General features: G+C 52.0%; 1 protein-coding gene across 1 annotated transcript in view; it reads left to right on the top strand.

The window, feature by feature from the left end:
* LOC100583444 (general transcription factor II-I repeat domain-containing protein 1-like) overlaps positions 1-27,728 on the top strand; it is a 49,875-nt gene that overhangs the window by 4,256 nt on the left and 17,891 nt on the right. The window contains exons 3-5 of the mRNA XM_030796736.1: positions 10,091-10,174; positions 11,287-11,470; positions 12,052-12,080. Of these exons, the coding sequence (XP_030652596.1) occupies positions 10,091-10,174; positions 11,287-11,470; positions 12,052-12,080 (297 nt within the window). The remainder of the gene's footprint in view (positions 1-10,090; positions 10,175-11,286; positions 11,471-12,051; positions 12,081-27,728) is intronic.

A 27,728-nucleotide genomic window follows, 5' to 3' on the forward strand; every position in this document is an offset into this window, starting at 1 on the left:
CAGCAGCGGCTTCTCCAGGCTCTGTTTCCTTGAGCATGTTGTGTTTTTACCAGTGAGGTCCTGGGGCAGCACCCATGGATACACCCTGTGTGCCCAGCTAGGATAAAAAGTCCCTTTGGAGAAGGCGGTGGCAGTTATTGAGTAAAAATGTGGTTGGGGGATTTCAGGAACAGTGGTTCATGCCTGTAATCCCAGGACTTTGGGAAGCTGAGGTGGGAGGGTTGCTTGAGCCCAGGAGTTCAAGACCAGCCTGGGCAACATAGCAAGACTGTGTCACTACAAATTTTTTTTTTTTTTTTTGAGATGGAGTCTCGCTCTGTCGCCCAGGCTGGAGTGCAGTGGCGCGACCTCAGCTCACTGCAAGCTCTGCCTCCCGGGTTCACGCCATTCTCCTGCCTCAGCCTCCCGAGTAGCTGGGACTATAGGCGCCTGCCACCACGCCCGGCTAATTTTTTTTTGTATTTTTAGTAGAGACGGGGTTTCACCGTGTTAGCCAGGATGGTCTCGATCTCCTGACCTTGTGATCCGCCCGTCTCGGCCTCCCAAAGTGCTGGGATTACAGGCGTGAGCCACCGCGCCCGGCCTTTTTTTTTAAGCTCTGGTGTGGCAACACATGCCTGTAGTCTCAGCTACTCAGGAGGCTGAAATGGAAGGATCACTTGAGGCCAGGAGTTCAAGACTAGCATGGGCAACATAACGAGACCCCATCTCTAGAAAAAAAAATTTAAATTAGCTGGGCATGGTGGTGCACACCTGTAATCTCAGCTACTCAGGAGGCTGAGGTGGGAGGATCACTTAAGCCCAGGAGGGGTTTGGAGGCTCCAGTGAGCTATGATTGCACCATCGCACTCCAGCCTGGGTAACAGAGCAAGACCCCTCCTCAAAAAACTAAAAAAACAAAACAGGGAATGGGAAGATCACATTTCCATTTTGTGTTTGTTACTTCTGTGTTACTGTAATAGTATACATTTAGGCTTGGTTCATGGTTGGGCATGATGGCTCACGCCTGTAATCCCAGCACTTTGGGAGGCCAAGGTGGGCAGATCACTTGAGGTCAGGAGTTTGAGACCAGCCTGGCCAACATGATGAAATCCCATCTCTACTAAAAATACACAAATTAGCCAGGCATGGTGGCTCACACCTGTAATCCCAACTGTGATCTCCCTGTCATCAGGAGACTGAGGCACAAGAATCACTTGAACCCGGGAGGTGGAGGTTGCATTGAGCTGAGATGGTGCCACTACACTCCAGCCTGGGCGACAGAGGGAGACTCTGTCTCAAAAAAAAAAAAAAAATAGGCTTGGTTTGGTTGAAAGTGGCAAGAAAGAAGAAACTCTTAAGGGTTTGTTCCTCCAGGTGAATAGATGATTCTCAAACTGGGAGACTCACAGCGTCCTTTTTGCATACAGTGATGAGGAGATCCGCTGGGACAGGGAGCTCTTCTGCAGGGCCTGCTGTATGCCAGGAGGGAGGCTGCTGCAGATAGCAAAAAGCTACGCAACAGAGCTGGAGAGCAAGAGTTGTGACCATGCAGTAGAATTAAAGGCTTCAGCAGGCCAGGATGAAGTGCAGCCACATGCCTGGTGTGTCTGGGCATATTAAAAAGGAAGATTGAGCCGGCATGGTGGCTCATGCCTGTAATCCCAGCACTTTGGTAGGCTGAGGTGGGCAGATCACTTGAGATCAGGACTACTGAAAATACAAAAATTAAGGCCGGGCACGGTGGCTCACATCTGTAATCCCAGCGCTTTGAAAGGCTGAGGCGGGCGGATCACCTGAGGTCGGGAGTTCAAGACCAGCCTGACCAATATGGAGAAACCCTGTCTCTACTAAAAAATACAAAATTAGCCAGGTGTGGTGGTGGGTGCCTGTAATCCCAGCTACTCGGGAGGCTGAGGCAGGAGAATTGCTTGAACCCAGGAGGCACAAGTTGCCGAGATCATGCCATTGCACTCCAGCCTTGGCAACAAGAGCAAAGCACCATCTCAAAAAAAAAATGAGCCAGGCATAGTGGCATGCACCTGTAATCCCAGCTACTCAAGAGGCGAAGACAGGAGAAGCGCTTGAACCCGAGAGGCGGAGGTTGCAGTGAGCCGAGATCGCACCCCTGCATTTCAGCCTGGGGGACAGAGTAACACTCTTGTCTCAAAAAAATAAATAAAATAAAAAGGGAAGATCACATTTCAGGTGGTTTAAGGATAAACTCGTGATAGATATATAGCCCATCAGATGTGTGAAAACATACAGAAATAAAGATTCACAAGAGATTATGTATAATTATAGTATAGTAATTGGCTCTACTGTATACATGTATAGTACTGTACTGATTGAAGGAACGCTTTGTTCAACAATTTCCCAGCCTGAGCAATGTGGTGAAACCCCATCTCTAGGGGAAAAAAAAAAAATTAGCCAGGCTTGGTGGTGAGCACCTATAGTCCCAGCTACTCAGGAGGCTAAGGTGGGAGGATCACTTGAGCCAGGAGGTTGAGGCTGCAGTGAGCCATGATCGCACCAATGTACTCCAGTCTGGGTGACAGAGTAAGACCCTGTCTCAAAAAAAAAAAAAAAAATGTAAATACATTCTGGCTGGGCGTGATGGCTCATGCCTGTAATCCCAACACCTTGGGAGCCCCAGACAGGAGGATCGCTTGAGCCCAGGAGTTTGAGACCAGCCTGGGCACTGTATCCAGACCCCATCTCTACAAAAAATTTTAAAAATTCTCACACCTGTAATCCCAACACTTTGGGAGGACAAAACAGCAGGGTCGCTTGAGGCCAGGAGTTCAAGACTAGCCTGGTCAACATAGCGACCCCATCTCTATTTGATTATTATTATTATTATTATTTTTATTTATTTATTTTGAGACAGAGTCTCATTCTGTCACCCAGGCTGGGGTGCAGTGGCGCAATCTCGGTTCACTGCAAGCTCTGCCTCCCGGGTTCACACCATTCTCCTGCCTCAGCCTCCCAAGTAGCTGGGACTACAGGCGCCCGCCAACACTCCAGCTAATTTTTTGTATTTTTAGTAGAGACTGGGTCTCACCATGTTAGCCAGGATGGTCTCGATCTCCTGACCTCGTGATCCGCCCGCCTCAGCCTCCCAAAATGCTGGGATTACAGGCGTGAGCCACCGCGCCCGGCCTTGATTTTTAAAATTAAAAAATTAGCCAGGTGCAGTGGTATGGGCCTGTAGTCCCAGATACTTGGGAGGCTGAGGCGGAAGGCGGAAGAATCGCTTAAGCACAGAAGGTCCAGGCTGCAGTGAACTATGATGGCATCACTGCACTCTAGCCTGGGTGACAGAGCAAGACCTCGTCCCTTTAAAAATACAAAGAGAGGCCGGGCGTGGTGGTTCATGCCTGTAAAGCACTTTGGGAGGCTGAGGCAGATGGATCACTTGAGGTCGAGAGTTCTAAACCAGCCTGGCCAACGTGGTGAAATCCCATCTCTACTAAAAGTACCAAAAATTAGCTGGGCGTGGTGGTGCTCACCTATAGTCCCAGCTCCTTGGGAGGCTGAGGCTCGAGAATCACTTGAACCTGGGAGGTGGAGGTTGCAGTGAGCTGAGATCGCATCACTGCACTCCAGCCTGGGTGACAGAGTGAGACTCCTTCTCAAAATAAATAAATAAATATATAAATAAATGAAACACAAAGAGACAAACAAACTAAAAAACCATCCTGGGTGCCTGCCAGGTCCTGGGCTTGCAGCCCAGCAGTAAATGCCACCAAGTCCTTCCCTGGAGTTGCCGATGTCACCCAGACAAAATCACAATATCATGTCAGGTAGAGATAACTGCTGTGACAGGATGTAACACAGAGTGAGGCAGAGAGAGGGACAGGAGGAACCTGGATAAGGAGGTGACATTGAAGCAGCGACCCAATGAAGTGAGAGGGCCAGCCAGGTGCATAAAGAGTGTGGGAGCAGACCATGCGTGGTGGCTCATGCCTGTAATCCCAGCACTTTGGGAGGCTGAGGCAGGAGGATTGCTTGAGCTCCAGAGGTTTGAGACCAGCCTAGGCAACATAGTGAGAACCCATCTCTATAAAAAGGAAAAATAGGCCAGGAGCGGTGGCTCACGCCTGTAATCCCAGCACTTTGGGAGGTCGAGGAGGGTGGATCACCTGAGGTCAGAAGTTCGAGACCAGCCTGCCCAACATGGTGAAACCCCATCTCTAAAAATATAAAAAATTAGCCGGGCATGGGGCAGGGGGGGTGCCTGTAATCCCAGCTACTTGGGAGACTGGAGATCGAGGCAGGAGAATTGCTTGAACCTGGGAGACAGAGGTTGCAGTGAGCTGAGATCGTGCCACTGCACTCCAGCCTGGCCAACAAGAGCAAAACTCTGTCTCAAAACAAAAACAAACACAAAAAACAAAACAAAACAAAAAAATATCAAAAAAGAAAAATAAAAAGGTAGCAGGGGCCAGATCATACGGGTTTTGGGCCAGCTTAAAGAGTTTGAATTTTATTTTATTTTAAAAAAATTCTTAGAGACAGGCTGTCATTCTGGCTTGTTTTTGTTTTTGCTTTCTACGCCCACTCCCTCAAACCATAAACCAGGGGCACCCGGGCAGCTTGAGGTTAGGTGCCAATTCAACAGCAAGTCCTCATGAACGACATTTTTTATGGTTTTGTGCAGAGACACCTTGTGCTCATGAGCATTGGTTTTTTGTTTTTGTGGCTTTTTTTTTCTTTCTATTTTTTGAGACAGAGTCTCACTCACTCTATTGCCCAGGCTGGAGTGCAGTGGTGCGATCTCGGCTCACTACAACCTCCACCTCCCAAGTTCAAGTGATTCTCCGGCCTCAGCATCCTGAGTAGCCGGGATAACAGGCGCATGTCACTACACCAGCTAAATTTTGTATTTTTAATAGAGACAGGGTTTCACCATGTTGGCCAGGCCGGCCTCAAGTGATCCATTCGCCTTGGCCTCCCAAAGTGCTGGGATTAGAGGCATGAGACACCATGCCCAGCCTTTTGTGGGTTTTTTTGAGACAGAGTCTCACTCTGTCACCCAGTCTGGAGTACAGTGGTGCTATCTTGGCTCACTGTAGCCTCCACCTTCCAGGTTTAAGCGATTCTCCTGCCTCAGCCTCCCAAGTAGCTGGGATTACAGGTGTGAGCCACCATGCCTGGCCATGAGCATTTGTTTCAAGAAACAGGTCTTTCTGTAGCCCAGGCTGGAGTTTAGTGGCACAATCATAACTCACTGCAGCCTTAAACTCCTGGGCTCAAGCAATCCTGCCTCACCCTCCTGAGCAGCTGGGACTGCCGGGGCACGCCACCACACCTGGCTAATTTTTACATTTTTTGTAGAGAAGGGGTCTCGCTATGCTGCCCGAGCTGGTCTCAAACTCCTGGGCTCAAAGTGATCCCCCTGCCTCAGCCTCCCAAAGTGCTGGGATTACAGGTTGAGCCACCACACCCAGCCTTGAGCATTTTTTAAAGTCACGATGGCTTTCTCCACCTGTCATTTGGAAAGGGAGGCAGGTTAGCGCAGTGGCCGACAGGAGAGGCCATCTGGTGGTTTTGAGGCCAGCTCCTCCTGTTACTCCCCGTGGCCTTGGCAGCCGGCTGTGCTATTTAAGGGGAAGCACTGTCGCTACTCTGGCCTGGGACTCAGGGGCTCTGCCCAGCTTCTGCCTCTCTAAGGTTACTGCTGGGAAGTCACTTCCCCTTTCAGAACCTGAGTTCTCCCATAAAGAGGAGGGGCCTAAATGCAGTCTGAAGCCTTTTCTTTTCTTTTCTTTTTTTTTATTTGAGACAGAGTCTCGCTCTGTCACCCAGGCTGGAGTGCAGTGGCAAGATCTCAGCTCACTGCAAGCTCCGCCTCCCAGATTCACGCCATTCTCCTGCCTCAGCCTCCCCAGTAGCTAGGACTACAGGCGCCTGCCACCACGCCTGGCTAATTTTTTGTATTTTTTAGTAGAGATGGGGTTTCACCATGTTAGCCAGGATGGTCTCGATCTCCTGACCTCGTGATCTGCTCACCTCGGCCTCCCAAAGTGCTGAGATTACAGGCATGAGCCACCGCGCCTGGCAAATCTGAAGCCTTTTCTAGCTCCTGAGACTGCGGTTCAAGGCAGGGCCGTGCTTCCCCCTCCCAGCCCTGGCCCCGTGACCCCAGCTCTGTGCCTGGCACTGTACAGAAGCCTAAGAGATGCCCACCACCAGAGCGGGCACCAAATCCTCATCTACTGGGGACCCAGGGGGTACCCTCCCTGAGAGTTTGGCCTTTGGGCTCACTCCCGGGCAAAGACTCCTCGGTGCTGCTACTTGATTACCCCTGTGACAGAGAGCTCATTACCTCTCCAGGCCCATTACCTCTCCAGAGAGCTAATTACCTCTCTGCTCCATGGCCTACCCTGCCATCCCCCGACAGCCCCGCTCTGGCCAGCATGATTTTCCCAGTGTCCTCTACCCACCACAAACCCCAGCCCCGCAACAGGCTTGCTCTAACAGGACAAGTTGTGCTGAAGATGGGGCCTTTAGAAGCAGTGCGGTATGCTAAAGAAGGTTGACTCATGTCTGGGCAGGGCTTTCTGGAGTCTGTGGAGCTAAAGACATTAGTATAATACAAAGCTGGGCTTGGTCACTGGCACTCCCGACTGCAGTGACACAACAGCTCTCAGATGTGAGCCATAGATCTCAGACCTTTCCAGAAGCTTGGAGTTCTTGCTATGTAGTGGGCCCCGACTGTTTCTACTCCTTTTCTTTTCTGTTCTTTCATTTTGAGATGGAGTCTTGCTCTGTCACCCAGGCTGGAGTGCAGTGGCGCTATCTTAGCTCACTGCAACCTCCACCTCCTGGGTTCAAGCGATTCCCCTCCCTCAGCCTCCTGAGTAGCTGGGATTATAGGCGCCTGCCACCACACCCAGCTAATTTTTGTATTTTTAGTAGAGACGGGTTTCACCATGTTGGCCAGGCTGGTCTCAGACTCCTGACCTCAAGTGATCCGCCCCCCTCGGCCTCCCAAAGTGCTGGGATTACAGGCGTGAGCTACTGCACCAGACCTTGTTTCTACACTTTAAACCAGCTCCATGGGAGGCCCCCTGAGGCCGCCTGCTCCAATCCCAGGCAGTGACAATCGTGCAATGTCCCTGGAGCAGGAGTGAGATATCAGACGGACCTGTTCAGGACTGGGCGGGTCTCACTCCTGGCTGGATCCTTCAAGCCCAGTGCAGCCCCCCAGATTCCACACGTGGGGCGGCAGGGACTCCAGGCCTAACTGTGCAGAGCCAGGAGGGTCCATTGCAGGGATGTGCAGACCGAGGCCCAGAGAGGAGGGCTGGGCAGTCCCAGAGATGCTTGGAGGGACCTCTGTGATAGCCCCGCTTGTGTTTTCCAGGCCCAAGCTGCTCACTGAGGGAGTCAAAGAGCCCATTGTGGATACCCAAGGTACCATGCACGGGGTCGTGGGCCATGGTGTGGGTGGGCAAGGGAGGGCCCCAGGCCTCTGCCACCAGCCCCTCCTCCTGCTGCCTCTGTCCTGCTCCTATCCTGGCCCTGGCATTCTCCCCACACCCCCGCATTGGGTTTCCCCTAATGATGCCATCTTGGGTCCCAGGAATTGCCTCCTCACTTGGCTTCTCTCCCCCTGCCCTGCCCCCAGAGAGGGATTTCGGGGACCCTCTGGTGGGTGAGAGCCTGAAGAGACAGAGCTTTCAAGGTAAGGTTGAGCTCAGGGGGAGGTCTGTTGTCCCAGCACCAGGACCTTGACCTGGTTTGGGTTTGGAGGGCCAGGCTGGAAGTGGGGAGGAGCTGGCCCCCAACTTCAGGGCCTAAGGGACCAGGCAAGCCAGGTTGGCAGCCCAGGCCCGACTGTACCCTGCCAGCTCTGTGTTAGAGACTCCAGGGGAGCCTGCCTGCCCCCTTCCAGCAAGGTAGCTGACATGCCCACTCCTTATTCAGCAATCAGCTGTGGTCTTAGTGCTTTGAAATCAGAATAGGAGCCAGGCGCAGCACCTCACGCCTGTAATCCCAGCACTTGGGGGGGGTCAAGGCGGGAGGCTCGCTTGAGGCCAGAAGTTCGAGACCAGCCTGGGCAACATAGAACCTATCTCTATGTCTATTTTTAAGAAAAGAAGGCCGGGCGCGGTGGCTCACGCTTGTAATCCCAGCACTTTGGGAGGCCGAGGCGGGCGGATCACGAGGTCAGGAGATCGAGACCATAGTGAAACCCCGTCTCTACTAAAAATACAAAAAATTAGCCGGGCGTGGTGGCGGGCACCTGTAGTCCCAGCTACTCGGAGAGGCTGAGGCAGGAGAATGGCGTGAACCCGGGAGGCGGAGCTTGCAGTGAGCCGAGATCGCGCCACTGCACTCCAGCCTGGGCGACAGAGCGAGACTCCGTCTCAAAAAAAAAAAAAAAAAAGAAAAGTAATCAGAGGTCGAGTGCAGTGGCTCACGCCTGTAATCCCAGCACTTTGGGAGGCCGAAGCAGGTGGATCACTTGAGGCCAGGAGTTCAAGACCAGCCTGGCCAACATGGCGAAACCCCGTGTCTACCAAAAAAATACAAGAATTAGTCAGGCGAGGTGGCATGCATCTTTGATCCCAGCTACTTGGGAGGCTGAGGCGGGAGAATCACTTGAACCTGAGAGGTGGAGGTTGCAGTGAGCCAAGATCGTGCCACTGCACTCCAGCATGGGCAACAGAGCAAGACCTTGTCACCCTGTCTCAAAAAAAAGGGGCGGGGGAGAGAAATGGTGGTCTGGGATCCCTCCGGCACATGCTGGCACTTGTCTGTTTTGTTTGTTTGTTTGTTTGTTTGTTGAGATGGAGTTTTACTCTTGTTGCCCAGGCTGGAATTCAATGGCGCAATCTCGGCCCACTGCAACCTCCACCTCCTGGGTTCAAGTGATTCTCCTGCCTCAGCCTCCTGAGTAGCTGGGATTACAGGTGCCCGCCACCATACCAGGCTAATTTTTGTATTTTTTTTTAGTATAGACGGGGTTTCACCATGTTGGACAGGCTGGTCTCGAACTCCCGACCTCAGGTGATCTGCCGGCCTCAGCCTCCCAAAGTGTTGGGATTACAGGCGTGAGCCACTGCACCCAGCTTTTTGTTTTGTTGTTGTTGTTGTTGTTGCTGTTTTCTGAGACAGAGTCTTGCTCTGTCATCCAGGCTGGAATGCAGTGGTGCGATCTCGGCTCACTACAACCTCCACCTCCCAGGTTCAAGGGATTCTCTTGCCTCAGCCTCCCAAGTAGCTGGGATTACAGGTACACACCACCATGCCCAACTAATTTTTGTAGTTTTAGTAGAGATGGGGTTTCACCATGTTGGCCAGACTGGTCTCTCCAACTCCTTCCCTCAGGTGATCCTCCCTCATTGGCCTCCCAAAGTGCCGGCATTACAGGCATGAACCGCCGTGCCTGGCCACACTTGGGGGTTTTTACTGACCACTCTCTGGGTGAGGGTGGCTCAGTGGCTCATGCCTGTAATCGCCAGCTGAGGCAGGTGGATCATCTGAGCTCAGGGATTCGAAGCCAGCCTGGGCAACATGGCAAAGCCCTATCTTTACCAAAAACACAAAGAAGAAATTAGCCAGGCGTGGTGGCACACAGCTGTGGTCCCAGCTACTCAGGAGGCTGAGGCAGGAGAATTGCTTGAGCCTGGGAGGTGGAGGTTGCATTGGGAGCTGCCAGGCCTGTCCCCTGTGTCTGTGGGGACTGCCCGTCCTCCACCATCTGCTGGATCAGCTGGGCTTCGGTTCCCTCCCTTGTCTCCAGCCCCCCAGTGACTTCATGAAGCCCCCACCCCCTGCCTGCCGGCCCAGGGCACAGGACTCTGCACTCTATGGTGTCCCTCCCCTCCAGGGCTTATTTATTGATTTGGTGGTTTTCAAATGTCAACAATTAACTGAATTTCCAACTCATCACTGTTGTGGCAACAGTGCATATCCTTCTGGAAAAAAACACATCTCCATCAAGACGTTGGTGCTGAAGGACCCGAGAGGCCCACTCCAAAGATCCGTTAATTGCCAGAGAAAGAGTTCCCCATAATTAGAAAATCGTCTTCCTTAAAAGTCACCAAGTGCCTTTTCACTGAACAGCCCAAACCCATAATCGTTTTGCTCTTTGCAGAAAATTACGACGCAAGGCTCTCACGGATTGACATTGCCAACACGCTAAGGGAGCAGGTCCAGGAGCTTTTCAATAAGAAATACGGTAAGCAGCGCAGAACCCCTGGGGAGGGACATGTAGCCGCTGTGGACAGAGAAGTGGGAGGTTTCCCAGTTCCAGCTGAGGGGATTTCTGGGGAAACACTTCACCCCTTTACATGTATTTCTTGAGCATTTACTATGTGCCAGGCACTGTCTCAGGCACTGGGGATATTGCTGTGAATAAAACAGACACAGTCCCTGTACTCATGAGCCTTGCAGACCAGTGATGTGAGACACACTTTCAACAACTACACACAGAATTTAATAGACAGGGGCCCGGCTCGGTGGCTCATGCCTGTAATCCCAGCACTTTTGGAGGCTTGAGCTCAGGAGTTCAAGGCCAGCCTGGGCAACATGGCAAAACCCCATCTCTACCAAAAATACAAAAAAGAAATTAGCCAGGTACAGTGGTGCACACTTGTGGTCCCAGCCACTCAGGAGGCTGAGGCAGGAGAATCGCTTGAGCCTGGGAGGTGGAGGTTGCAGCGAGCTGAGATCATGCTATTCCACTCCAGCCTGGGTAACAAAAGCGAAACTCTGTCTCAAAAAAAAAAAAAAAAAAAAAAAAGGAGCATACAACATGGGAGCATATTGGTGTGGCTTTTTCTTTCTTTTCTTTTCTTTTCTTTTTTTTTTTTTTTTTTTGAGACAGGGTCTCACTCTGTCACCCATGCTGGAGTATAGTGGCGTGATCATGGTTCACTACAGCCTCAAACTCCTGGGCTCAAGCAATCCTCCTGCCTCAGCCTCCTAAGTGGCTGGAACTACAGGCATGCACCACCATGTCCAGCTATTTTTCAGAAATTTTTAGTAGAGACAGGATCTTGCTATGTTGCCCAGGCTGATCTCGAACTCTTAGACTTAAGTGATCCTCCTGCCTTGGCCTCCCAACATGCTGGGATTATGGGCATGAGCCACCATGCTGGCCTCTTTATGTTCTGATCAAATAGCTCAGACTGTAATGCCTATATCTTTCCACAGTGCTACATAAGAGCTTTCTCGTACCATTCACTCCCCTGCACGCATGTCTTTCCATCACACCCCCGCAATCCCATGTACACACAACCCATGCTGCCTCTCACTCCTGACGGGCAAGACCCTGCCTCTCACCCACAGGGGAAGCCTTGGGCATCAAGTACCCGGTTCAGGTCCCCTACAGGTGGATCAAGAGTAACCCCGGCTCTGTGATCATCAAGGAGCTGCCCCCAGGAATCCCGTTCCGAAAGCCCTGCACCTTCGGCTCCCAGAACCTGGAGAGGATTCTTGCCATGGCTGACAAGATCAAGTTCATAGTCACCAGGTACTCAGGGGGAAGGGTGAGGGTGAAGAGGCAGGACTAGCTCATATGGGGGCTTGCACCTGCATATCCTTAGCCTTTCCCTAGGTCCTGCCCTCCCCACTGGACAAAGTGGCTCTCCTGGCACCATCCTGGGTCCTCGGGGTGGCCAGAAAGGGACTGCAGGCCAGCCTGAGTGCAGGGAGCCCTTCAGAAGTGGGACTGGTCACCCCACCATGGCAAGGGCAGCCTTGGAGGGCATCTTCAACCTGTTCAGCAACACCTGCTCACTGCACCCCCAGCCCCCAGGAAATGCCTTTAGCCCCCATCAGAGGGATTTGCCCAAGGTCTCGGGGCCAACCAGGGCAGAGCCTGCCCAAGGCCCAGGTCTGCATTCTGCAGAGTGACACTGCCAATGCCAGCACCCTGCCACATTGTCTCAGTGTCCCGTGCACACAGAGCCCCAGGGCAGCTTATTAAAATGCAGATTCTGCTGCCGTATGTCTGGGGTGCTCCCAGGGGAGACTGAGGCCACTGTATCCCAGGGTGTCTTCCTCATCCCCCAGGCCCTCCCCCTGACACCACTACCTCTGTTTCTCTTCTAGGCCTTTCCAAGGACTCATCCCAAAGCCTGGTAAGAAGCACTGGCTGTGGAGGGGTCACTGGGAATAGGGCCCAGTCATGGTGCTGGGGGCTGGAGCTAAGCCTGCTGTGGGGCACAGGTTCTGGTGTCTGGGAATAGAAGCCAGGCCCCTGCCCTTCTTTTTTTTTTTTTTTCTGAGGCAGAGTCCTTTTCTGTCACCCAGGCTGGAGTGCAGTGGTGCGATCTCAGCTCACTGCGACCTCCACCTTCCGGGTTCAAGTGATTCTCCTGCCTCAGCCTCCTGATGACTGGGAGATTACAGGCAACTGCCACCATGCCTGGCTATTTTTTGTATTTTTAGTAAAGATGGGGTTTCACCATGTTGGCCAGGCTGGTCTCAAACTCCTGATCTCAAGTGATCCTCCCACCTCGGCCTCCCAAAGTGTTGGGATTACAGGCGTGAGCCACCATGCCTGGCCTAGGCTCCTGCCCTTCTGTTTAGCCACCTCACCTGGGCACCTGCCCCATGTAGATGGAGGAAGGCTAAGCTTGAATGTGGCCCCACATCCTGGGGCAGAGAAAGGAGTGGTGGTGCCAGTGACTTCTAAGTTTTACCCAGTCTGGGTTCAGGAGGGAGGGGCCAGGCCAGGTCAGTGTACCCCCTCCTCCTGATAAAGGGAGTCTGGTTGACCTCAGTGAATAGATGAGGTTGGAGGCGAGTGGGTTCCTAACCACAGAAGGAGGGGTGTCTGCATGGGAACCACAAGCATGGTGGTAAGATGTGGGGGGTATCTACCCCACCTTAAACAGTGCAGTGCCTCTCCTGACCCTTTTCTTAATATTATATATAGATAGATAGATAGATAGATATATAGAAAGAGAGAGAGAGAGAGAGACCAAGTCTCACTTTGTTGCCCAGGCTGGAGTGCAGTGGCACCATCTCTGCTTACTGCAACCTCCACCTCCCAGGTTCAAGCTATTGTCCTGCCTCAGCCTCCCGAGTAGCTGGGATTACAGGCGCATGCCACCATGCCCGGCTAACTTTTGTATTTCTAGTAGAGATGGGGTTTCACCATGTTGGCTAGGCTGGTCTCAAATTCCTGGCTTCAAGTGATCCTCCTGCCTCAGCCTCCCAAAATGTGGCATGACAGGCATGAGCCACCATGCCTGGCCTCCTGACCCTTTTTAAGCCACCCATCCACCTCCATCTCCAAGGGCTGTTTCCTGGCCTCCCAAACCCAGATTTGCAGGGGCTGTCCCTGCAAGGCGACATGCCACATCGTGAGCACTGAGGGCTGGCCAGAGACTCCAGGGTGGGCCAGGCATGGTGGCTCACACCTGTAATCCCAGCACTTTGGGAGGCCAAGGCAGGAGGATCACTTGAGGTCAGGAGTTCGAGACCAGCCTGACCAACATGGTAAAACCCCGTGTCTACTTAAAATCCAAAAATTAGCCAGGCGTGGTGGTACGCAGCTGTAATCCCAGCTACTTGGGAGGCTGAGGCAGGAGAATCAGTTGAACCCGGGAGGCAGAGGTTGCAGTGAGGCGAGATTGCACCACTGCACTCCAGCCCGGGCGACAGGGCGAGACTCTGTCTCAAAAAAAGAAAAGTACTTAAGGTACAGTGATGTGGTGGCTGCCGACAGGCCACAGGAACCCCCAGAAGGGGGATCAGGAGGGTGAGTGGTAGCTGGAGAGGGTTGCCTGGAGTAAGGAAGGCCCTGCTTGGGCCTCAGGGGAAGATGGGACTTTGAGAGGCAGAGAGGAGGGTGGGTTGTGTTTGGCGGGGTGAACGGCAGGGGTTGAGGGGTCACTGGATGCCATAAGTGTGTTTCCAGAGCTCTCAGAGGGGCAGAATGGTCAGATGATGTTGGAAAGGTGGAGACAGTGGAAGGTGCAGCAGCACAGTGCAGTGAGTGTGGCTCCAGTGGACACCCGGCTGAGAGGTCACTGGGTTTCTGGCCCTGCACTGGGTGCTTTATGTGGGTGCCTTTCACACACATTTTGGGAGGTCCTGCTGGGGCAAGGCGGTATTCTAGGAACTAGGGTTGCAGCGGAGTGCAGACAGAGGAGCCATCTCATTTAGTCTTCATATCTAGAAGGTAGACGCTAGGGCTCACCTTACAGAGGGGGAAACTGAGGCTCAGTGTGAGTGACGTATAATACTCTGTGTACCAGGGCTAGCAGGTGGCCGTGGCCCCAGCCCTCAGGGATGGACCTGCCAGCCCCTTTCCAGGCATTGGCACCCAAGCCAGGTATCTGCCTGGAGAACCAGCTCCACACTTACTCATGCCACTAGTCATGCTGGGCTGGGAACATGTCCAGGCTCCTGGGAGTCTCCAAGGGTTCTCCAGAGGTCACTGAGTGCTACTCCTGCACCAGAATGGGCTTTTCTCAAACCCTCCCTCACACAGTCCCCAAAGCCTGGTCTGGGCCAGCGCCGGCAGTTCCAAGGTGAATCGGAGTGGAAGCTGGGGTCTGCTGGGGGAGGCAGAAATAGCAGGCCCCTTCAACTGGAGGCAGTTGTCCCAGGGCAGGTGGAGGGGTGGCAGATAGTTGCAGAGAGGCAGGTGGCTGGGGACAGTGTCCAGGAGTCAGCCTTCAGGGTCCCAGGCAGCATGTGGGCCATGGGAAAGTGCCATCTTATTCAAGTCCCTGTACCTGCCTGACTAGCCGTGGGAATCTGAGCCTTCACTTCCTTACCGCCAAGATGGACAAGCATACCTACCTGACCATGTGATCTGAATATGGAAAAAGATGGGCAGTGCTAGGTGAGCTGGAAGGACTGTTTTCCCCCAATTGCCTTTTTTTTTTTTTTTTTTTTTTTGAGATGGAGTTTAGCTCTTATTGTCCAGGCTAGAGTGCAATGGTGTGATCTCGGCTCACTGCAACCTCCGCCTCCCAGGTTCAAATGATTCTCCTGCCTCAGCCTCCTGAGTAGCTGGGATTATAGGCGCGTGCCACAGCATCCGGCTAATTTTTGTATTTTTAGGCACCCTAACATGGTGAAAGGCCAGGCTGGTTGGCCAGACTGGTCTCCATCTCCTGGCCAGCTTCAAGTGATCCGCCCATCTTGACCTCCCAAAGTGCTGGGATTACAGGCGTGAGCCACCTCGCCCAGCCACCTTTCTTTTTGTCCTCGTTTGCAAATACAGAATGGATCTTAGTCTGCAAACTCAGAAGTGCAAGACATGTATTTTTATTTTTCTAAAATTGAACTGGACTCCTACCAAAAGCCCCCAGTGCAGAGTGGCAGAAACTATTGGAGTCCATTTTGAATCATCGTTTCACTTGTGCTTGCACTAGGGCCTGGAACCTTCTGTGAGGCCCACCCAGTAGACACTTCCACACCACAGAGAGAATGAGCATGAGAAGGTCCGTGCTTGAAAAAGGCCTAACAGTGGGATCTCGGTGCAAGGATGGGAGAGTGGGAACCGAGTGGTGAAGAGATGACTGTGGCACTCAGCAGGGAATTCCTGGGAGGGTGTGGCTTCGGGAAGTTTCCAGGGGGACAAACCCTGTTAAGAATGGCTCTAGGGCCGGGCGTGGTAGCTCATGCCTATAATCCCAGCACTTTGGGAGGCTGAGGCGGGCAGATCATGAGATCAGGAGTTCGAGACCAGCCTGGCCAACATGGTGAAACCCCGTCTCTACTAAAAATACAAAAAAAATTAGCTGGGCATGATGGCAGATGCCTGTAATCCCAGCTACTCGGGAGGCTGAGGCAGGAGAATCGCTTGAAATTGGAAGGCAGAGGTTGCAGTGAGCCGAGATCGTGCCATTGCACTCCAGCCTGGGCAACAAGAGTGAAACTCCGTCTCAAAACAACAAAGCAAAAAAAAAAAAAAAAAAGAATGGCTCTAAACCAGGAACAGTGGTTCACCCCTATAATCCCAGCAGTTTGAGAGGACAAGGTAGGAGGATTACTTGAGGCCAAGAGTTTGAGGACAGCCTGGGCAACATAACAAGACCCCGTCTCTACAAAAAATTTAAAAATTAGCCAGGCACAGTGGCGCGCACCTGTAGTCTCAGCTACTCAGGAGGCCAAAGCAGGAGGAAGGCTTGAGCCTGGGAGGTGGAGGTTGCAGTAAGCTGAGATTGTGCAACTGCACTCCATCCTGGGTGACAGAGCATGATGCTATTTGAAAAAAAAAAGAAAAAAAGAATCGCTCTGAGATTTTTTTTAGGTCACTTATTGAAGGTTCCCATGGAAGCCTTTCCTAACAGAACCACAACAAGAAGGTAAAAATTCTGAAAGAGATTACGCTTTTTTGTTTTTGTTTTGTTTTGTTTTGTTTGTTTTAAGATGGAGTTTCACTTCTTGTTGCCCAGGCTGGAGTGCAATGGCACCATCTCAGCTCACTGCAACCTCCACCTCCCGAGTTCAAGTGATTCGCCTGCCTCAGCCTCCCGAGTAGCTGGAATTACAGGTGTGCACCATGACACCTGGCTAATCTTTGTATTTTTAGTAGAGACAGGGTTTCACCATGTTGGCCAGGCTGATCTTAAACTTCTGACCTCAGGTGATCAGCCCGCCTCAACCTCCCAAAGTGCTGGGATTACAGGCGTGAGCCACTGTGCCTGGCTGAGATTGTGCTTTTTTGAAGATGAATCAGTCATTAAATTGCAAGAGCCCCCACTGCACCCTGGAGCTGTGAGCCTCCCCAGGGTAGGGTGAGAGTACAGCCACTCCTGGACTGGTTTTGTTCTGGGTCAAAAGAGATGACTCAGGCCAGACGTGGTGGCTTATACCTATAATCCCAGCATTTTGGGAGGCCAAGATGGGAAAAGCACTTGAGCCCAGGAGTTTGAGACCAGCCTGGGCAACATAGCAAGATCCCATCCTGCAAAGACTTTTTTTTAAATTAGCCAGACATGGTGGGGACAAACGCCTGTACTCCCAGCTACTTGGGAGGCTGAGGTGGGAGGATCCCTTAAGCCTAGGAGTTGGAGGCTGCAGTGAGTCGTGATTCCAGCGTGCGTGACAGAGTGAGATCTTGTCTCTAAAAAAAAAGAGAGAGAGAGTGAGAGAAGCCCAGAATGTCTTTCATGTTTTCCCGACTGGGGACATCACATCTGCCCTCAGTGCCTCAGTTTCCCCATTAAAATCTAGAGGCCCCGCCTGCTCTGACATGCTGAGTGGCGGGCAGGTGTCTGACTGGAGAGGAAGGCATACTTGGACTTGGACCAAGCCTCAGGGGGCAGTGGGTCAATTTCAGGCCTCAGGTCAAGGGAGCTGTGGGCCAGGGATTTCTGGGGGCCAGGGGTGCTGGAAGGCACCAGGCTGAACCGGAGGGGACCTGGTGAGGGGCCTGGGATTGCAGAGGGATGGGGGGGCTGGGTCCCCCAACTCGTACCAGAAGGAACTCCAGCCTTGCCTACAAGGGGCTGAGACAACCCATGCTCGACCCTGAGGGCTGAACACCATTGGTAGCTGGTAGCTCTATACTGCCCAACCAGGCCACACCCCACCTGCCCGCAGTGGCACTGAATTAAATTAGGGAGACTCTGCCAGGCACGGTGGCTCACGCCTGTAATCCCAGCACTTTGGGAGGCCGAGGTGGGTGGATCACGTAAGGTCAGGATTTCGAGACCAGCCTGGGCAACATGGTGAAACCCCGACTCTACTAAAAATACAAAAATTAGCCAGGCGTAGTGGTGCATGCCTGTAATCCCAGCTACTTGGGAGGCTGAGGCAGGAGAATCGCTTGAACCTGGGAGGCAGAGGTTGCAGTGAGCTGAGAGACACGCCACTGCACTGCAGCCTGGACGACAGAGTGCAACTTGGTCGCAAAAAGGAAAAGAAAAAAGAAAACCCAGGACAGCTAATGCAGGCTGTTCAGGATATGCTGGGAAGAAGTGGTGGTGACTAAGGCAGGAGAGACCCTCTACCCAGGTAGCTGCTGTAATATTCCATCTGAAGAACATTCTAGTAGGTCATAAAAACCTAAAGGGGGCCGGGCGTGGTAGCTCATGCCTGTAATCCCAGCGCTTTGGGAGGCCATTGTAGGAGTATTGCTTGAAACCAGGAGTTGGAGATCAGCCTGGGCAGCATAGCAAGACCCCATCTCCACAAAAAAAAATTTTTTAATTATCTGGGCATGGTGGTGGGTGGTGGTGTGTGCCTGCAGTCCCAGCTACTAGGGAGGCTGAGGCAGGAGGGTCACTTGAGCCCAGGAGTTTGAGGCTGCATTGAACTATGATCACAATGATCACATCACCTCACTTCAGCCTGAGTGACAGAGTGAGACCCTGTCTCTAAAACACACACACACACACACACACACACACACACACACACCCCTAAAGAGAAATGCAAATATATGCCCATGGTAGAAATTTGGAAAATACAGAACTCTAACAACCCAGATGGCTGTTCATTTTTATGATGATACATTTCTTCCAGATTTCCCCCCAAGCTTATTAATTTTACATCTCACTGTTCTTCTTTCTACAAATTTACACACTTAACCTTAAAACATAAACATGTCCCCATGTCTTTAAAAAGCTCTGTTCCCTCTTCAGGCTGTATCATGTTTATGTAACTACCCTGTCCCCCAGTTATGGACATTTGAGCAGCCTCTCACATCACGAACACCTAACACTCACATCACACTTATTTTTTTTTGAGATGGAGTCTCGCTCTGTCACCCAGGCTGGAGTGCAATCACATGATCTCCACTCATTGCAACATCTGCCTCCTGAGTTCAAGCGATTCTCCTGCCTCAGCCTCCCAAGTAGCTGGGATTACAGGCACCCACCACCACGCCAGGCTAATTTTTGTATTTTTAGTAGAGACAGGGTTTTGCCATGCTGGCCAGGCTGGTCTCAAACTCCTGACCTCAGGCAATCCACCCGCCTTGGTCTCCCAAAGTGCTGGGATTACAGGTGTGAACCACCGCGCCTGACCCCGTCACACTTATGATTTGCTGGTTACAAAGACCACTCACATTACCACATCATCTCCCTGAGTAGCCGGCCTTATTGGAGGGGACTGAGGCTCAGAGAGATTAAGCAGCTTTCTCAAGGTCACACAGCATAGTGTGGCAGAGATTTGAACCTAAGTCTTTACCATTTTATTATACTTCAGAACCCAGGGCAGGGTCTACCACTAGCCTAGGGCTTGGTGTCAGTCCCTGAAGTGGGTTGCGGCCGTGCCCTCTTTCCCCACCACCCCCTCATCTCATCCACACTGGGTGGCTCTTTGCTGTCCCCTCCTGGCTACCAGCAGCTATTACACAGGTCCTGCCTGTGTAAACCTCTAGGCTCATAGTTAATCCTTTGGGTTCATTTATTTGTACAAAAATGTATGGAGGGCCAGGCGCAGTGGTTCACGCCTGTAATCCCAGCACTTTGGGAGGCTGAGGTGGGCAGATCACAAGGTCAGGAGATCGAGACCATCCTGGCCAACACGGTGAAACCCCGTCTCTACTAAAAATACAAAAATTAGCCGGGTGTGGTGGCGGGCGCCTGTAATCCCAGCTACCTGGGAGCCTGAGGCAGGAGAATCGCTTGAACCCAGGAGGCAGAGGTTGCAGTGAGCTGAGATTGCACCACGGCATTCCAGCCTGGCAACAGAGTGAGACTCTGTCTTAGAAAAAAAAAAAAAAAAGGAGAGACAGGTGGAAAGCCCACAGGTGAAGCCCAGGGAGAAACTGACTAAAGGAGGTGATTGGTTGCACCAGCCTCTGCTGGGAAGTCAGTCCTAACGCCTGAGACTAGACGGAGGGGCTAAGCAACAGGTTGCAGTGGGATGGTTCAGAGCAGTTTTGGGGAAGTGGTGGGGACCAGAGTGGAATAGTGGGCTCAGGAGAGAATGAGAAAGGCAAGTGATTGAATCTGCCAAGGACAGATCACCTTTCAGAGGGCAGGAAAGAATGAGCAAGTGTGGAGAGTGGAATGGATGCAGAGAGGGTTTTATTTTTTTGGTGGAGGGAGGGGACAGAGTCTTGCTCTATCACCCAGGCTGGAGTGCAGTGGCACAATCTCGGCTCACTGCAACCTCCGCCTCCCGGGTTCAAGTGATTCTCCTGCCTCAGCCTCCCGAGTAGCTGGGATTACAGGCACATGCCATCACACCCGACTATTTTTTGTATTTTTTAGTAGAGATGGGGTTTCACCATGTTGGCCAGGCTGGTGTCAAATTCCTGACCTCAAATGATCCACCCGCCTCAGCCTCCCAAAGTGCTGGGATTACATATGTGGCCCACCACACCCAGCCAAGAGAGGGTTTTAGAGGTAGGAACAGCAGCTGCATGATCTTCAGCAGATTCAGTAGAGAGGAAAGTGAGCTGTGGGAGTGGAAGGAGGATGGGGGGAATGGCAAGAAAAGGAGCACCCTGCTTAGAAAGGGAACGGAGCCGAGTGTGGTGGCTCACGCCTGTAATCCAGCACTTTGGGAGGCTGAGGCAGGAGGATCACTTGAGCCCAGGAGTTTGAGACCAGCCACATAGCAAGACCCCATCTCTATTTTTTTGAAAAAAAAAAAAAAAAAAAAAAAAAAAGCAGCAAGAAACAGGATGGGTGGAAGAGGGTTGCTGAAGGCTCATGCAAGATCCTCTCTGCCTGCTCCTTCTCTCACGGAGGGACAGGGGAGGGTGATGAGTCAGTGGACTAAATGTCCCCATGGGGATGAAGGATGGTTGGGGTCAGGGTCCTAGAGGGAGGGCTGGAAGGAGGGAAGGAGACGGCCAGAGAAGGATGTAGGACACAGAGGCGCCGCCGTGGATCACCAAGAGGTTCAGGACTGGCCAGAGGAAGGAGAGGAGGTCAAGGCATGCGTGAGGCACTTGGGAGATGCATCTGTGCCTGCACACAGCTGAAATCCCCAGGAAATAAGACGGGAGTAGGGTGGGTTTCTGCAGCCGAGGTGAGACCAAAGTGCCAGCTCACTGCCACCCTCAGTAAAGACTAACTTGCCCTTTCCCCCAACTCCCCTCCCAGAAGTAGCTCACTCTCCTCTGCCTGCCACACACTGGGAGGTCAGGGAAAGTTCCCCCTCACTGGGCAGCTGGTGTTCCCTAGGTCGGGGCCAGTCCCTGCAGAGATGAGGAGCTGGGAAATCCCCTCCTCCCATCCCGCACGTCCACGCATGCCAGACCCTGTGCTGCGGGCTTTTCACACACAGCCTCTTAGACGCTTAGCCTGTGGGGCAGGTGCTGTTGTCCTTCCCATTTTGCAACTGACCAAACAGCCTGAAAGAGACAAAAACCAGGTAGTTAGCATGAGCCCAAAGCCACTCCCTGGTCTATGCTGTTCTGCAGCCTGAGCCTGGGGTGGCCAGGCGGGGTTGTGCAGTGGGGGGAAGGAGAATAGCCCCCAGAAATGCTGCCGGAATGGTAAAGGGCCTGGACTGCAAAGCTAGTGACTTGAGCTTTATTTTGTGGCACTGGAGGTTTTTCCAGTCATTGTAATGATACAATCAGATTTGCGTTGTCTTCAGGTTACCATGGTAACCGTACTTCCACCCACCAAGAGCAGATTGGGGAAGGCAAAACTAGGGCAGAGAAGCCAGGGAGTGTTGAGAAGGTCTGAACCCAGACAGTGGGCAGCTGGGCCCCAAGATGGATGGGCGACTCCAGAAGCGCGGAGCTGGCAGAGAGAGACCTGCCCGGGACGTCAGAGAAAAGGGTGACTGTGCAGGAGCAGAGTAGATGAGGTGGGGGAACCTTTGGGTAAGAAGAGCTGAGTCAGGAGCATTGACTCAGCGGTTTTCAAACCTCAGAAGCAACAGCAGGGCCGGGCGCGGTGGCTCAGCCTGTAATCCCAGGACTTTGGGAGGCTGAGGTGGGTAGATCACCTGAGGTCGGGAGTTCGAAACCGGCCTGGCCAATATGGTGAGACCCTGTCTCCACCAAAAAATACAAAAATTAGCCAGGCATGGTGGCGGACACCTGTAATCCCAGCTACTCGGGAGGCTGAGGCAGGAGAATGGTGTGAACCCGGAAGGTGGAGGTTGCAATGAGCCGAGATCATGCTGCTGCACTCCAGCCTGGGCGACAGAGCGAGACTCTGTCTCAAAAAAAAAAAAAAGGCCAGATGCAGTGGCTCACGCCTGTAATCCCAGCACTTTGGGAGGCCAAGGCAGGAGGACTGCTTGAAGCCAGACCAGCCTGAGCAACATAGTGAGACCCTGTCTCTACAAAAAATGAAAACAATGAGCCAGTGTGGTGGCGCACATCTGTAGTCTGAGGTACTCAGGAGGCTGAGGAGGGAGGATCGCTTGAGCCCAGGAAGTCAAAGCTGCAGTGAGCTATGATCACACCACTGCACTCTAGCCTGTGAGACAGAATGAGACCTTGTCTTTCAAAAAAAAAAATTCTAGAATTGTTCTTGAATAGCAGTGGTTAACATCTTTTAAAAGCTTTGGAAGGTAGTGAACTCCCCATCACTGGAGGCATTTAGCAGAGGTTGAGCTGCCACTCACCAAAGAGGCCTCTTCCTATAGGGCTTGCTGCAGGAGAGGAGAAAGGGACAGGAGAGCCCTGCCTGTTTGGGAGGGGCTGCGGGGAGGACTAGAACCAAGGAAGGGCCCCTCTACCCACCAAATCCACTTCTCTTTGCTGTCCCGCCACCAGCTCCCTGCAGCTCCTCCCTGCGTATGGGCCCAGCCGCCCCTCTCCAGCTCCCTTTTGGGCAAACACGAGGGCTCTCCCCGGACCCAGGCCAGCTTCCGCTCCTTTTAGTTCTCCTCTGACCCTGGGGGTATAGCCGTCCCTGCCAGCTTGAGGGGACTCTGGGAAGGCAGCACCCCACCTCTCCTTCCCCAGAGCAGGGGCTCCAGACCCCAGGGATGGAGCAGAGCTGCCAACTTCCTGTGTGACTCCAGCAAGTCAGGCTTGCCTACCTGGGCCTCAGTTTCCCTACTTGTAAAATAGGAAGAGGCTGAGGCAGGAGAATTGCTGGGACCCAGGAGATGGAGGTTATTCTGTGTCAAAAAAAAAAAAAGTGTCAGCAGGGCTGGGTCCTTCTGGAGGCTCTAGGGGAAAATCTGTTTCCTTGTCTTTTTTTTTTTTTTTTTTTTTTGAGACAGAGTCTTGCTGTGTCCTTCAGGCTGGAGTGCAGTGGCGTGATCTCGGCTCACTGTAACCTCTGCCTCCCAGGTTCAAGCAATTCTCCTGCCTCAGCTTCCTGAGTAGCTTGGATTACAGACACATGCCACCATGCCCGGCTAATTTTTGTATTTGTAGTAGAGACGGGCTTTCACCATGTTGCCCAGGCTGGTCTCGAACTCCTGACCTCAAGTGATCTGCCCACCTTGGCCTTCCAAAGTGCTGAGATTACAGGCGTGAGCCACTGAGCACTGCCGCCTGTTTTAAGGATTAAATGAATCCATGCAAAGATCAAAGAGCAGTGCCTGGCACAGAAGAGCTCAGCTTCTCTGAGTTACCAAGTGCTCATGAGGGGTCGGGCATTCTTTTTTTTTTTCTGAGATGGAGTCTTGCTCTGTTGCCTAGGCTGGAGTGCAGTGGCACGATCTCAGCTCACTGCAAGCTCCGCCTCCTGAGTTCAAGCGATTCTCCTGCCTCAGCCTCCTGAGTAGCTGTGACTACAGGCACGCACCACCTCGCCCAGCTAATTTTTTGTATTTTTAGTAGAGACGGGGTTTCGCCATGTTGGCCAGGCTGGTCTTGAACTCCTGGCCTCAAGCGATCCACCTGCCTCGGCCTCCCAAAGTGCTGGGATTACAGGTGTAAGCCACCACGCCCAGCTGGCTGGGTTTAGTAATTCTTAGCATATTGCCATTTTCCCTGCTCTCTCTCTCTCTGTCTCACACACACACACACACATACACACACACACATACATACACACACACACACAAATAATTTCTCTTTCTTTTTCTCCATTTGAAGTAAGTTGCAAACATCTTGACTCTTCCTGCCTAAATATTTCAATGCACATCTCCTAAGAAAAACACTATTATCTTACATACTCACAATAGTATCATCGCACTTATAAAACTGAATAATTCCCTGTCATCTAATATATGGTCTTTATTCAAATTTCCAGAAACGTCTTCTGTGCCTGTTCTCATTCATGATATAATCATTTTTCACTGGTTGATTTCTTTTGTGATTTTTTTTTAAAGACAGTCTCCCTCTTGCCCAGGCTGGAGTGCAGTGGCACAGTCATAGTTTACTACAGCCTGGACCTTCTAGGCTCAAGCCATCCTACCACCTCAGCCCCTCGAGTGGCTAGGACTACAAGCACACGTGCTACCATGCCCAGCTCATATTTTATTTTTTATTTTTGTAGAGATAGGCTGGAGTGCAGTGACACTATCACATAGCTCACTGTAGCCTCCAACTCCTGGGCTCAAGCAATCCTCCCACATCAGCCTCCCGAGTAGCTGGGACTACAGCTGGGTGCCACTGCACCAGCTACTCTTAAATTTTTTGTAGATAGAGTCTCTCTATGTTGCCCAAGGCTGGTCTCCAACTCCTGACCTCAAGTGATCCTCCTGCCTTGGCCTCCCAAAGTGCTAAGATTACAGGCGTGAGCCACCACACCAGGCTCACGGGTTAATTTTTTAAAATTATTTTACTGCGTATAATGTTTGCCTAAACAAAAATTATTTCATTTTGCTTATAATTTTACTTTTTTTTTTTAGACAGTCTCACTCTGTCGCCCAAGCTGGAGTGAAGTTGTGTGATCTCAGCTCACTGCAAGCTCTGCCTCCCGGGTTCAAGTGATTCTCTGGCCTCAGCCTCCCAAGTAGCTGGGACTATAGGCGCCTGCCACCATGCCCAGCTAATTTTTTGTATTTTTAGTAAAGACGGGGTTTCACCGTGTTAGCCAGGATGGTCTCCATCTACTGAACTCATGATCCACCTGCCTCGGCCTCCCAAAATGCTGGGATTATAGGCGTGAGCCACTGCGCCCAGCCTATAATTTTACTTTTATAACAAAGGCATGTTATTGAATAGAGTCTGGGACTTGCTGTTTACCATTTAGCTTTGGTTGACATAATGTCGAAGCGTGTAGTTGTAGCCTCTTAGTTCCCATGGCTCTATAATCTTCCATTGAGTGGAATTTTACCATGATGCAATTCCTCACTCTCCTCTCCTTGGGGTTTGGGCTACTTCCATTGTTTTGCCGTTACTAAGAATGCAATTAACACTTATAGCCGGGCGTGATGGCTCATGCCTGTAAACCCAGCACTGTGGGAGGCCGCGACCGTAGGATCCCCCGAGCTCAGGAATTTGAGACCAGCCTGGGCAACATGGCAAGACCCCATCTCTACTAAAACTACAAAAAAATTAGCCAGGCATGGTGGCACGCTTGCTACTCAGGAGGCAGAGGTGGGAGGATCACTTCAGCCCAGGGGGCAGAGGTTGCAGTGAGCTGAGATCATGCCATTGCACTCCAGCCTGGGCAACAGAGCAAGATCCCGTCTCAAAAAAAAAAAAAAAAAAGCAGCGGAAGAGAAGCATAGATCCATTAAAAAGTTTAAGGCCCAGCCTGGTGGCTTATGCCTGTAATCCCAACACTTTGGGAGGCTGAAGGGGAAGGACTGCTTGAGGCCAGGAGTTTGAGATCAACCTGGGCAAAGTAGCAAGATCCTGTCTCTACAAAAATTTTAAAATTAGCTAGACGTGGTGGTGTGCACCTGTAGGCCCACGTACTCAGGAGACTGAGGCAGGAGGATGAGGTCAAGGCTTCAGTGAGCTAGGATCGCACCACTCCATGGGTGACAAAATGAGACTACATCTCTAAAAACATAATTTTTGAAAAGCAGAGGAAGAAGGCCGGGTGCAGTGGTTCATGCCTATAATCCCAACACTTTGGGAGGCCGAGGTGGGTGGATTGCTTGAACCCAGGAGTTCAAGACCAGCCTGGGCAACATGGTGAAACCCCATCTCTACTAAAAATACAAAAATTAGCCAGGCATGGTGGTGCATGCCTGTAATCTCAGCTACTCTGGAGGCTGAGGCGGGAGAATCGCTTGAACCCGGGAGGCGAAGGTTGCAGTGAACTGAGATCGTGCCACTGCACTCCAGCCTGGGCAACAGAGCGAGACTCCATCTGAAAAAAATAAAATAAAATAAAATGCAGAGGAAGAGAAGTGGAGATTCCCCCATTCCAGCAGCCTCCTTCCCACCCCCACTGGAGTTTTGGATTTGGGGGTTTGATGGCTCTGGCATGTCTAGGACCTAGAGGGGTTCAGAAGGAGGGGTCTTGGGGACCCAGAGAGTACTTCAACAACTCAATCCCACTTTAAGACAGTTCCCTTTGGGCCGGGCACGGTGGCTCACACCTGTAATCCCAGCACTTTGGGAGGCCGAGGCGGGCAGATCAACTGAGGTCAGAACTTCGAGACCAGCCCGGCCAACATGGTGAAACCCCATCTCTACTAAAAATACAAAAATTAGCCAAGCGTGGTGGCTTGCGCCTGTAGTCTCAGCTACTCGAGGGGCTAAGGCAAGAGAATTGCTGGAACCTGGGAGGCAGAGATTGCAGTGAGCCCAGATCACGCCACCGCACTCCACCCTGAGCGACAGAGCGAGACTCCATCTTAAGAAAAAAAAACGACAGTTCCCTTTGTAAAATGCGTCAAAGCTTAAGGGCCCCTCCTGCACGCAGTGTCCAGGCTCAGCCAGGTCTGGGATGGCAGGAGGAGCACAGACTCATGATCACTGGCCTGGGCACAGGTCTCTGCCCCACTGCAGCTTGGCCCTCCTCTCTCCAGGCCTCAGTTATCTCATCCATGAAATGGATTCCCGCTAAACCTGTGCACAGGCCCTACAATGGGTTAAAAGCTGAACCTGAATGTACCTTTTTTATTTTTTCGAGACTGGGTCTCACTCTGTCACCCAGGCTGGAATGCAGTGGTGCAATCGCTGCAGCTATGAACTCTGCCCCGGCCTGGCAGTGAGTTGGGGCTCTGTGAAGTGGTTCAGGAGGGGAGAGGAGGACTATTATCCCATGCCTCTGCTACAGATCACAGTCTCTCCCCTCTCAGCCGCCCTTGCCCTTCGCTGGCTGCGTCTCCCTGCTGTGAATGGTCGTAATTACCAACATGAGATTGTCAGTCTCAGCTGAAGACCTCTAACTAGGCAGGGAGAGGCCAAGGCTGGCCAGGGCTCTTGCACTTTGCCCCAGGAGAGAGCTGCAGAGCCAGCCCAGGCATCACCCGAGCCAGTTGGTTTAAAATTGTGTACATAGCATGGCTGTGATTCAGTGAGCTTGGTTGTCTTTTTTTTCCCCCTTGGCAAAATTCAGTTACTCCTTGGGCTAACAGACAGCAGGTTGGAAAAGATAAGCTGAGAGTTGCCCAGGCAGCATTAAAGAGAGAGGAGACTGAAGAACAGGAGGAGCAGGAAAAATGTCAAGGGAAGGCCTGTCCACCAAAGGCGTCACTGTCCAGGGGCAGTGGGCAGGTCACTGCTGTGGGGATGGGTTCTTTCAGAAGGACTTTCTGCCCAGCACTAGGGGCAGACCATGAGGTGAACCCCCACACACACTGAGTCCTAACTATGACATTTCCAAACGGAACACTCTGAAACGTTTGCAGCCGTGGATGTCATTTACAGCCAGCCTGGGTTCAGGGACGCTCAGGCAGGTGCCCCTGAGAATAGGTTTGCTGACTTGGCATTCAGGACAGTAAACTAAACCCACTCCCCCCACCCTTTTTTTTTTTTTTTTTTTTTTTTTTTTTTTTTTTTTTTGAGATGGAGTTTTGCTCTTGTTGCCCAG

The sequence above is a fragment of the Nomascus leucogenys genome, chromosome 17, assembly GCF_006542625.1.
Source record: "Nomascus leucogenys isolate Asia chromosome 17, Asia_NLE_v1, whole genome shotgun sequence".
NCBI classification, from domain to species: domain Eukaryota; kingdom Metazoa; phylum Chordata; class Mammalia; order Primates; family Hylobatidae; genus Nomascus; species Nomascus leucogenys.